Source organism: Carcharhinus amblyrhynchos, chromosome 11 (assembly GCF_965287045.1).
Source record: "Carcharhinus amblyrhynchos chromosome 11, sCarAmb.v2.hapA, whole genome shotgun sequence".
Lineage (NCBI taxonomy): Eukaryota > Metazoa > Chordata > Chondrichthyes > Carcharhiniformes > Carcharhinidae > Carcharhinus > Carcharhinus amblyrhynchos.
The window spans coordinates 62,100,632-62,113,573 of NC_137334.1; the positions used below are offsets into that span (position 1 = coordinate 62,100,632).

Below are 12,942 nucleotides of genomic sequence, written 5' to 3' on the forward strand. Positions count from 1 at the left end.
CCCTAGACAAAGTTATTCACAAGATGTAACAATCAATCACATGCAAAAGTCCTCATTTATAAAATAAAGTGTGACCCTCGTGTACTAAAAATCATATGGATACACATCTAGACTGCCCAGTGCAAAAAAGGTTCCATACACAAAAATAAGCAAGAAAATTCATAAAAAAAAAACAGATTTTCCCCATAGCCCTCATTCAGTACCAATCCCCCTTCATCCCCAAGTCCCTCTTCTCATCTGAAACTTGAAAATTGGTTCAGTATATTGAGGTCTCAACTGTAACTGAGCCAGAATGATAGGCCACCTCTCTTCAGTTCTGAACAAGTCATATTGGACTCAAAACGCAAACATAAACTCGATTTCACTCTCCACAAATACTACCAGGCCAGCTAACCTTTCCATCACTTTCTGTTTTATTTCAAATCTCCAGCATCCAGAGTATTTTGATTTCAGTTATTCTATTTTATCAGTCTGTAAGCAATACCAGCAAAAGCTGCTTTGTCAACTGCTCTTCTTTAAGTTAGGTATAAACCAAGGTTACCTCTCTTATAAAGAGTCTTAAGAACTCCAAGTTCTTACTGATCTTGTTAATTTTTGATAAGGCTTTTCAAGGTGCACTTGTACAAACTGTAAGCCAGCAATTAGTCACAATTGAAACTCCTCCCCAAGAATAAACGAGTAAGGTAACTGAGTACAAGATTGAATAAAAATCATAGTGCTAGCCAAATTACACTCATTAATGATTTAAAATGAAAACTATATACGCCCTCAATGCAGAAAATGGAACTTCTCAAACTGTTTCCCACACAAGGAAAATCAGATGCCAAAGGAGAGATATAGAGAGCTGACAAAAAAACTAGTTAAATTGTTGAACCTACCATATATTAAGTTGATCTTAGGATGTTGGGAATTTGAGGAGTTTGGAGACAGAAAGCAGTAAAGTTATGAAGAAACTTAAATACAAATTTTACATCTGGGGTGAAAATGGACCAGCAAGGAGAGAAGTAGTGGGAAACAATGTTCTCCTAAACTGCCGGGCCCCACAGCAATACAGAAATTCTCATGCAAGTTGAATACAGATCAGCCCCTTTAAGATAGCACATGTGCTTGAGCATGCAAAAAATCATACATTTAAATGTATAGGCTGCATGCAGCAAAATAAATAAGAGAGCATGTTGATGGGCAAGTCATATTTGCTGAAGAATAGCAGAGTGCAGCAGAATGTTGAATAAAATGCTTTGGAAGAAGGTTGGAGGATGGAAAGTGCAATGGAACATGCGAGACTGAAAGTTAAAAAGACATGAATGACGGCAAGAACAGCGGGTCGGCTCAGGTCATGGTAGCAGCAGGGGGGTGAAGACAGGTGCAGCTATGGAGGGATATGTTAATTAAAAGCCATTAGCTCAGTTGGCTATATAGCTGGTTTGTGATGCAGAGCAATGACAACAGTGCGGGTTCAATTCCCATCCCAGCTGAAATTATTCACAGAGGCCCACCTTCTCAACCTTGCCCCTTGCCTGAGATGTGGTGATCCTTAGGTTAAATCATCAGCAGTCAGCTCTCCTCCTCAAACAGGAGAGCAGCATTTGCGACAATGAGACCTTATACTTTGCATGTTCAGTCAGAGGAGCCTTGGTGAGTTGCTGCAGTGTGCCATATACATGGTAAATACTACTGCCACTATGTGTTGTTTGAGGAGACAGTGAATGTTGAAGATGGTGGCTGATGTGCCAATCAAGTGGGCTGCCATGTCCTGGCTGATATTGAGCTTCCTGAGCATTGTTGGAACTGTACAGTCAAGTGGAGAATATTCCATCAAACTCCTGAATTGTATCTAGGAGATGTTGCTTTGGGGGCACTGGGGCAGTCAAGAGATGAGTTACTCACCACTGAATCCCCATCCTTTGACCTGGCCTTGTAGCCAAGTATTTATATGGTTGGCTCAATTCAGTTTCTGGTAAATATAAACTCCCAGATGGTTGATTCAGTGATGGTGATACCAATGAATGCGAAGGGAAAATGGTTAGATTTTCAATTGTTGGAAATGGTTATTGCTCAGTACTTAAGTGGCAATCAACATTTGTGCCACACATCAGCCCAAATTTGAATGTTGTTCAGGTCTTTCTGCATGTGCATATGTACTGCTTCAGGATTTGTAAATGGTGCTGAGCATTGTGCTCATCAGTGAACATCCCCACTTCTGGCATTATGAAGAAGGGAAAGCTGTTGATGAAGCAGCTGAAGATGGTTGGGCCGAGGACACTACCCCGAGGAACTCCTGCAGTGACGTCCTGGGGCTGCGATGATTGACCTCCAATAAACACAACCAACTACCTTTGTGCTTTTATGACTTCAACTAGTGGGAAGTTTCACTTCATGTGCCCTCCCAGATACCTATTAACTTCAATTGTGCTTGGACTTCCTGATGTCACACTGGGTCAAATATTGCCTTGATCAGCACAATTGCCTTGATGTGAACAGCAATCACACTCGCCTCCCTGCAGCTCACCTTCTTTGTCCATGTTTGGACCAAGGCTGCAAAGAGGAACCAAATGGCCCAGGTGAAACCCAAGTGAGTTTGTGAACACGTTATTGCTGTAAGAAGTCTCAACACCAGTTGAAGTCTGGCAGGTTTATTTGGAATCACAAGCTTTTGGAGCACTGCTCCTTCATCAGGTGACTCACCTGATGAAGTAACAGCGCTCTGAAAGCTTGTGATTCTAAATAAACATGTTGGATGTTAACCTGGTGTTGAGAGTCTTCTTACTGTGTCCACCCCAGTCCAACGCTAGCATCTCTACATCATGTTATTGCTGTGTAAGTGCACTGTCAACACCCCTTCCATCACTTTGCTGCTGATCAAGATAGACTGATGGGGCAGTAATGGACATGTCCTGCTCTTTGTGGACAGGGCATAGCTGGACAATTTTCCACGTTGCTGGTAGATGCCAGTGTTGTAGCTGTACTGGAATAGCTTGGCCAGGGGTGCAGCTGTTTTGGACCACAAGTCTTCGGTATTAACACAGGGATGCTCTTAGAGCTTTCCAGAACCTTCAGCCATTTCCTGATATCACATGAAGTGAACCTAAGTGACTGGAGGAGGCCAAGATGCATCATCCACTTCTGGCTAAAGATGCTTGCAAATGCTGAGGCTTTTAATTATGTTTCTTGTAGCCCATAGAGTGGAGGGTGTTCACATAGACTATATATAACCCACAATAGTTTTAAGAGTTGGGCAGTTACAATTGATATATACAGAATTATTTAGTTCATTATTCATTTATACAGAACTCCATTAATCATCAAAACATGGGCAAATTAACTTCAAACATCAGTGCATATCTTGAGCAAAAATTCAAGAAGGAAAACAATTTAAAATTTAATGGTATCAAAGTAACACAAGCAAATACTTCCGGTAAAAGTTACTAAGAAATTAATAACAGGGACGATTGAATGGCAAAACTCGGCTTATTTTAAAGAATGGGCAGCTGAATTCCCATTTGTGCGGTTAGTTCCATCATCAGAATAAAGATCTGCATTGAATGTTGGGAATAGGCTTACGTGGATCAACAGTGTTTTCCTGTGCAAAGCATTATGTATGTATGTATGCTAGATAAAAATACCACAACAGTATCACCTGCAGCATATGTCAAAGCATATTACTTACTGCCAAACTAGTGCTTATACATCAGTGAGTGAATTAACTAGAGAATGAAAGAAATTTATTCTGAAGTATAAGCATGTTCACCAATCTGCTACAATTTCTATGCATGCTTCAGCTGAAGTTGTTCAAAAGTTGTGAATTTTTTTGTTGATTATGTAATATTCAATTAAACAGAATGGTGCAATCTCTGCTGTAATGTAGCAACTAATTTACAGAGTGTAATCAAAAATGCTGGAAAATATCAGCAGGTCTGACAGCATCTGTAAAGACAGAAAAGAGCTGACGTTGAGTCCAGACAACCCTTTGTCAAAGCTAAAAGGCATAGAAATCTATGTTTTCTAGATTTTCCAGCATTTTCTCTTTTGGTTTCAGATTCCAGCATCCGCAGTAATTTGCTTTTATGATCATATAATCTGTTGGTTGAGAATGCATTTTGGCCAGGACATCGTAAGAACTCCCCCAACTCTTCATTGGATTGTACTATGGGTCTTTAATATACACCTAAGAGGGCAGGTAGTTTAATAAGAACATAAGAAATAGGAGCAGGAGTAGGCCATATAGCCCTTCAAGCCTGCCCCGCCATTCAATAAGATCATGGCTGATCTGTCGTGGCTCAGTTCCACTTTCCCGCCCTCTCCCCATAACCCTTAATCCCCTCTCTTATCAAAAACCCATCAACCCGCGTCTTAAAAATATTTAGCGAGGCAGCCTCCACCACTTCAACGGGCAGAGAATTCCAGAGATTCACCACCCTTTGAGTGAAGAAGTTCCTCCTCAACTCCGTTCTAAACCGCCCCCCTTTTATCTTGAGGCTGTGCCCCCTAGTCCTACTGTCTTTTTTGAGCAGGAAGAGTCTCTCCACCTCTATCCTATCCATCCCATTCATCATCTTATACGTCTCAATGAGATCTCCCCTCATTCTTCTAAACTCTAACGAGTACAAGCCTAGTTTATTCAGCCTCTCGTCATAGCTCAACCCCCTCAACTCCGGTATCAGCCTAGTAAACCTCCTCTGCAGTCCCTCCAAGGCCAAAATATCTTTGCGCAGGTGCGGCGCCCAAAACTGCACACAGTACTCCAGCTGCAGCCTCACCAATGCCCTATACAGCTGCAGCAAGACCTCCCTACTTTTATATTCAATCCCCCTCGCTATGAAGGCCAGCATCCCATTCGCCTTCCTGACCACCTGCTGCACCTGCAAGCTGGGTTTTTGTGACTCATGCACAAGGACCCCGAGGTCCCTCTGCACCGTCGCCTGCTGCATTTTTTCGCCACGTAAGTAATAATCCTTCCTACCAAAGTGGACCACCTCACACTTGCCAACATTAAATTCCATTTGCCATTTCCTGGCCCATTCGCCCAGCCTATCTAGATCCTTCTGCAGACTCTCCACACCCTCCGCACAATTTGCCGTTCCCCCAATCTTGGTGTCATCAGCAAATTTCGCCACCCTACACTCGGTTCCCTCCTCCAGATCATCTATATAAATGGTAAAAAGCTGAGGCCCCAGCACCGACCCCTGGGGCACTCCACTAGTCACCATCCGCCAATCCGAATAGCACCCGTTGACCCCCACTCTCTGCCTCCTATTTGACAACCAATCCTCTATCCATGCTAACACCCTACCCCCAACTCCATGTCCCTCGACCTTCTGCAATAACCTCTTGTGAGGTACTTTGTCTCACCTGAAAGATGGCAGGCATCTCTGACAGCGCAGCACTCTCTCAGAAGTGCTCTACACAAAAAGAAAGCTCTTTTGCCAAATTCTGAAACTTGTGATGAAAACTTCATGATTGCCTAGGTGATAGATGGGTGTTTAGAGTTCTAAACATGTAGTTATGGAAAATAATTTTAAATAATGTCATTGCTTGGTGTCTCATGTTTCCAAGTTCTCAATTTCACATCACTGTGACAAAGGGATCTGAAATCAATTAACACTCAAGGTAGAGTGCGTGTCACAAAATTCGTTTTTTGCAAATTCTACATAACATTTTGCAACATGCAAAATTCTATTTCAGTTCATTTGTCCTATTGAATTTCCTGAGCATGGAAAGAACTGCTCTTATTACTGTAATTCATTGATAAATTCTTAATCAGTCACTGGCACAACAAAGGCCAGATCTTTCCATGTCAATGAAATTCAAAGGGCTCAAATCAGCTGAGAAGGAAATAAAAACAGCCAGCACCATGGAACATCAGAAAAGAAAAGCCAGGATAGCAAGACCTGCAAAGAGAGGCAGCAAATGTTGCAGAACCAAGGTGAAAAAGTCCGGAGCAAGCGAGATCACAAAAAAAGTGTGGCGTAATAATGCAGCTAATCATTAGCCAGATTTGAATTTATTTAAAAAAATTAAATAGCAAGAGTTTCTGGTAAAGGGAGCTGTTTGCATTGAAGTTTCATTATCTAGTTAACATGTTAAACTTTTCTTCCTTTTTTTGCAATTTCAGGACTTGCTCTTGCAATATGGAGGCTGGGAGTTAAAGATCAAGCCGAAAAAGAGATTAGTTAAATGACATAATGCCAATTAGGAGCAACTTATCTGAGAGCAAATATGCACGGCATTGCAGCAAACCGCAGACAAAAGCAGAAGTGCCATGAAAGAGGGAGAATAAGCACAAAGCAGCTCCTGATAAAGACCGACTGAGACAATGAGACAGAGGAACAAGGAACTATAACGTGCGGGGGCAGAATGTTAATTTGATCATTCACATATATGTGCACATGTATCCATGTTTGCTGATAATACATAGCTAGGTGTGAAAATAAGCTAGAGGACACAGAAGCTACACAGTGATAATAGTTAGGATATATCGTGGGCTTCCTCCAACGAGAAGTCTCACTACAACAGGTTAAAATCCAACAGATTTATTTGGTAGCACGAGCTTTTGGAATGCTACTCTTTCATTAGGTAAGTGAGCAGTGCTCCAAAAGCTCAATCTACCAAAGAAACTTGTTGGATTTTAACCTGGTGTTGTGAGACTTCCTATTGTGTCCATCCCAATCCAACGCCTGCATCTCCACATCAGAGTTTCTTCCAAGTGCTCCAGTTTCCTTCCATAATCCAAAAATGTGCAGATTAGGTTGATTGGCTATGCTAAATTGCCCCATAATGTCCCAAGATATTTTTGTTAGAGGGATTAGCAGGGTAAATTTGTGGGGTTTTGGGAATAGGGCCTGGATGGAATTGTTGTTGGTGCAGACTCAATGGGCTGAATGGCTTCTCTCTGCACTGTAGAATTCTATGATTCGAAATGAGTAGGCTAGGTGAAAAATGAGTGTAGTCGAGAGGAATATAAAATTGTTGACTGCAATAGGAGTAAAAACCTAGAAATTAATTTTTAAAGGCAAAAGACTAGTTAACGTTCAGAAGCACTTGAGGTCCTTCTTTATAAATTAACAAATACTGTAAGATATTAGGAAATCAAAATATACGTCACTCCTTTGAAAAGAAAAAAACTCACATTTATGTCATGCCATTCACAACCACAGGATGTAACAAAGTACTTTGCATCCAATGAATACAGAGGGGTTAGAGTTTGGAGTAAAGTTTTACTGCATTTAACATAAGGTTTGTTGAGATCACAATGAGAGTTCTACATAGAGATTTGGTCTCCTCATGTAAGGATACCTGCCTTTAAATTTTTTAAAGGGTCTGGCAAAGTAAATGCCAAGAGATTGATTCCCCTGGCTAGAGAAGTTAGATCTCCTAGTTAATCATTTTGAATCACGATGAGGCATTTCTTCACTCAGAGGGTTTGATTCTTTGAAATTCTCTACCCAGAGGCTTGTGAATGCTCAGTAGTTGAATGTACTTATCGAAAAGGTCAATAGATTTGTGGATACTAATGGTGTAGAGGGAAATGGAAATAGCATGGAAAAGAAAGTAGGGCCCAGAAAATCCATCATAATCGTATGGAATGGCGGAACAAGCTACTTACTTCATTCAAGATATATGTAAATAGTAGCAGTTTACTCCAGAATTTCTGGATTTGCTTCAATAAATTTAGGAATAGAAAGGGAACAATGATCAATTGGACACATGTGCTTTATACAGTGGGTAACATACTCTGAAATGGAGATGAGTACATCATCTAGATTGACACTTGGCAGAATCCATCATCACACTGTACTGAGAGAGTGCTGCACTGTCAGGTGTTGTCTTTCAGAATAGACCTTAAACCAAAGCTCCATCTGCCTCTACAGACATACATAAAAGATCTCCTGGTTTTATTTGCGGAAGAAGGCTTCCTATCAAATGTCCAAAACTTACCTCTGAACCGATATCATCCATAAAGCATTTTAGGGCACTTAGTGGAACATTTGCATCCAAAGCCCTTGAAATCAATAAAGAAAGATGCTGTGGACATTCTTTGAAGATAATTCTGGGGTTAAATTATGAGTAAATGTTTTAGAAGCTCATTTATGGGAAATACTGTAGCTCTACATTTAGCCACATGACATTCACACTCAGGTTTTCTGACGGAAAAATCAATTATGTTGAACACTTACTACCTTTGTACTACAATCACATAATCATTATGCACAGGAAGCGGCCACTTAGTCTATCATGTCTGCATTAGCTCTACAAATGAGAAGCATGACTTAGTGCCATTCCCTTGCCCTTTCCACATCTCCCTGTACATGGTTTCTATTCAAGAAATCATCTAGTGTCCTCTCGAATGTCTTGATTGAACCCGTCTCCAGCAAGCCTACAGTGCACTCCACACCTCTATCAATCATTGTGTGAAAAAAAAAGTTTTTCACATCACATTTACTTCTTTTGTGAAGCACTTTTAAACTGTGCCTTCTCATTCTTGCTCCTTTAATTAGGAACAGTTTTTCTCTATCTACTCTGTCCAGCCCCCTCATGATTTCGTACACCTCTATCAAATCTCTTTGCAGCCCTCTTCTCTCCAAGGAGAACAGTCCCAACCTCCCCAATTTCCCCTCGAGACTGAAGATTCTCATCCCTGGAACCCTATTAATATAACCCAGAATATCATATGTTTTATTAACCATTCTCACCACTTATCTTGCCACCTTCAACAATCTATGCACCCACCCTTTTAAGAATTTTACTCCTTATTTTAGTTCTGTCTCTCCATGTTCCTCCTACCAAAATGCATCACCTCATGCTTCTTCGTACTGAATTTTACCTGTCATCTGTCTGCCCACTCCACCAACTTGCCCATATTCTTTTGAAGTTCTACACTGTCTTTTTCAGTTTACAAGACTTTCAATTTTTGTGTCATTTGCAAACCTTGAAATTGTCCCCTGCACATCAAGATCTAGGTGATTAATATATAATCAGGAAAAGGGTCCCAATACCAACCCCTGGGAAACACCATTACAAACTTTTCTCCAGTGTGAAAAATATTCATTGCCCATTGCACTCTGTTTCCTACAGTATTCAGCCAATTTTGTATCCAAGTTTCTACTGCCCCTTTTATTCCATGAGCTATTACTTTTCTCAAGTCTGTTGCGTGGCAGTGAATCAAAAATCTGAATTTCCATGTAATCTCATCAATAGCATCATCCTCATCAACTCTTTATGTTTCCTCCTCAAAAAGCTCCACAACGTTAGTTAAGCAAGATTTCTCCTTTAGAAATCCATGCTGACTCTTCCCAATCAATCCACATTTTTCTAGGTGACTACTAATTTTATCCCAAATAATTGTTTCTAGAAGTCTGCCCACTACTGTTAAACTGACTAGCCTGCAATTGCAGGGGTTATCCTTACAACATTTTTGACTAGGGTAGCTATCAAAGAAAAAGCATTAGAAGCCTGCATCATACAATAAGATGAGAAAGTACAATATGGTATTATCCTGACAATTTCATTTACTGCAACCCTAATGCTGTGAAAAAGTAAATTCCTGGAATAGTGAAAAGGAATCAGAATACAAGATACTTCACACAATTGTCTGCCACATCTTAACCACAATAAAATACAAAGATGATAGTATTATTTTCAAATCTTACATATTCCAAGAAATCCTGAGCGATATTCTCAATTTGATTACACACACTGCAAGTAACGTATTCTTTAAAAAAAACAAGAATAAGAAAAAACCTTGGATGCAGTCCTGTCATTTGTCTAGTTTGCTGCATCAGTTTCCCTACCAAGGGCGATCAAACTGTAGCCATCAGTGCTTCAACTGGTGTAAACTACCTGAAAAAGCTATCCATGGATATAAGTAGATCCCACTATCTCAAAGCAGCACAACTGTAATCCAACAGGGTCACTACATTGTTCAAAACAGCCTTGCCAACCACAACAAGTTTCTGTCAGTGATTGAAACAGAAGTGTTGTTCGATTCGTTAACACAATGGAGATTGCACATCCTAATTACACTGAATTCCACGGTGAGGTCGTTTCCCTCCATCATGATCACACACCCTGTACACTGATGGTTTGCCACTCTTTTCCAGCCACCAGAATGTACCCACCTATACTGCCAGCCTTTCCCTCTCCCCACCAGTCTGTGGATGGACGCTTCTGCTTTCACATCGGGTTCAGGCACTTTCACTGATGAGGCTGAGGCTGAAGCTGTAACTGTCACGTCCCCTCCTTGCATTGTCAAACCCCTAAAGCTCCTCAGCAGCAGCGGCGGTGGCTCCTAGCCGGAGGGAGGGTAACTCCGAGGTTCACAGTGACAGGTTATCGGGTGTATTACAATGCTGCTGGATAGACAGAGAGCCGGCTCCTCCGCTGCCAGGGACAATTAGCGCAGGACCCCAGCCCACATTGTAACCCCGCCAGGCTAACCCGGAAGCAGTCAGCGGACCGGAAGCCGCAAAGACCCGCTGGTTCCCGCCCCGTGACGTCACAATGGCGAGACGATAGGCCGTCCGCAGTGACGTCATCCCAAAGCTTTCTCTTCCGGGTTGCAGGAGGGGGCGAGGAGGGAAATGTCTTTGTTGTTGTTGCTGGCAGCTGGTCATGTTTGTGTGGGGCAACAGGCTGGCCCCGGAACATGTATGCCTCCCTTCTTTCTATAGAGATACCGATTAAGGACCATTTTTCATTGGCGTCCTTGTTCCTTGCACCCAGAGATTGAAGTCACTTATTTTCAAATCCCTCTCCCTAATTGCCCACTTAATCTTTGTACATCCCTCAGGATGAAGCTGATTGCTTGCAAACGTAGCTTCTGTTTGATCCTAAGTACATGGCTCTGTTAGGACCAGATTCTTCCTTGGTCCAGAAAACTGTCTCTTTTTGACACTGAAATCTTCATCCACGCTTTCATTGCCTCACATACTGACTTCGAGTATATTATCAAATAAATAGGTTGGACTAAAACCTGGTGTTGTCAGACTTTTTACTGTGTTTACGCCAGTCCAACGCCGGCATACCCACATCATTCTTAAACCTCGCCCTTGATAAAGTTCACCTGCTTCAGATGTGCATAGTTCATCTCTTGTCACACTCCACTGTGTCCGAGCTGCACTAGCACCCCATACCTCAGTGAATTGATTCCAATACCTTTGTTCTTATCTTCAAACTCCTCCAGGGCCTATCTCTATTCAAAATCCTAGAATTCCTACAGTACAGAAGGAGGTCATTCGGCCATCGAGTGTATCGACCACAATCCCCACCCAGGACCTATTTCCGTAACTCCACATATGTACGCTGCTAATCTGCCTGACGCTAAGGGGTAATTTAGTTTGGCCAATCAAGCTAATCCACACATTTTTGGATTGTGAGAGGAAACCCACACAGACACAGGAGAAAGAGCAAACTCCACACAAATAGTGACCCAAGGCCGGAATTGAACCTGGGAGCTTGGTGCTGTGAGGCAGCAGTGCTAGCCACTGTGTTCACCAGCTGATCTTTGTTCTTTTTGACTATGGATCTCTGCTTGTTTCCTAGAGGTTGATAACAGTTATTCTGGTCCAAAACTAAAAATTCATTCCAAAATCTACTTTGGTTTTCGCTTCCACACCTCACTTCAAAATCTGTTGCAGAGTCACAGAATACTACAGTCCAGAAGAGACCCTTCAGCCCATCAAGTCTGCACCAACACATGAAATGCCCTGACCTGTCCACCTAATCCCGCTTGCCAGCATTTGGCCCATAGCCTTGAATGTTATGGCATGCCAAGTACTCATCCAGGTACTTTTTAAAGGATGCGAGGCATCCCGCCACCACCACCCTCCCAGCAGTGCATTCCAGACTGTCACCACCCTCTGAGTAAAATGTTTTTCTTTAAATCCCTCCTAAACCTCCCACCTCTCACTTTTAACTTTTGTCCCTTCGTAACTGACCCTTCAGCTAAGGGGAACAGCAGCTCCCTACCCACCCTGTCCATGCCCCTCATAATCTTGAACAGCTCAATCAGGTTGCCTCTCTCTGCTCCAACAAAAACAACCTAAGCCTATCCAATCTCTCCCCATAACTTAAGTGTTCCTTCCTAGTTACATCCCTGTCCGATAATACCCACCCATTTTACATTTCCTTTGGTCTTCTCCAGTTACGTTGGTTGTTTTTATATTTAATTTGATAATAAAAATGCTGAATGCTGTACTTTTGTCCTTGTATTTAAGATATAATTGGGATTCACACTGATTTGGTTAAAACTTATTGAATTCTCATAAATATTATCAACATAAACTTTAAATAAACAATTTGTGATATATCCTTCTGCTTTATTAACATAAAAGCCAAACATCTTTATAGCATGGTGAAAACATCACAGGAACATGATGAAAACAACCTTTTCAGACAATGAGTTACAGACCCACTTAACCTTCTGCGTGAAAGAAAGTCTCAAATCCCCACTAATCTGTCTACCAGTTATCTTAAAATTTTGCCCCCTGGTTGTTGACCTCTTTGCCAAGAGAAGTATATCCTATCTATGCTCCTCATAATTATAATGTGGAGATGCTGACTGGGGTAAACACAGTAAGAAGTCGCACAACACCAGGTTAAAGTCCCAATAGGTTTATTTGGTAGCAAACACCACTAGCTTTCAGAGCGCTGTTCCTTTGTCAGGTGAGTGGGGAGTTCTGATCACAGACATATAAAGGCAGACACTCAGTTTACAGAATACTGATTAGAATGCAAGTCTTTACAGCTTTGATTAGCTTTATTCTTTATTTATTTAGTCTTTATTTAGTTTAGCTTTATTTATTTATCTTTGATTAGCTGTAAAGACTCACATTCTAATCAGTGTTCTGTCAACTGAGTGTCTGCCTTTATATGCCCTGTCAGTGATCAGAACTCCCCAGTCACCTGACGAAGGAGCAGCGCTCCAAAAGCCAGTGGCATTTGCTA

The 12,942-nt window shown here is 41.6% G+C and overlaps 1 protein-coding gene across 3 annotated transcripts in view; it reads right to left on the minus strand.

Moving 5' to 3' along the window:
- The window catches only part of osbpl11 (oxysterol binding protein-like 11), a 100,092-nt gene extending 89,646 nt beyond the window's left edge, over window positions 1-10,446 (minus strand). For 2 of the 3 annotated variants that reach the window (XM_080199245.1, XM_080199243.1), the window contains exon 1: window positions 10,116-10,446. In XM_080199245.1, the coding sequence (XP_080055371.1) occupies window positions 10,116-10,243 (128 nt within the window). In that variant the 5' untranslated portion in view covers window positions 10,244-10,446. The remainder of the gene's footprint in view (window positions 1-10,115) is intronic. The other variant, XM_080199244.1, reaches the window with a different exon arrangement.
- Between the last annotated feature and the right edge of the window lie 2,496 nt (window positions 10,447-12,942).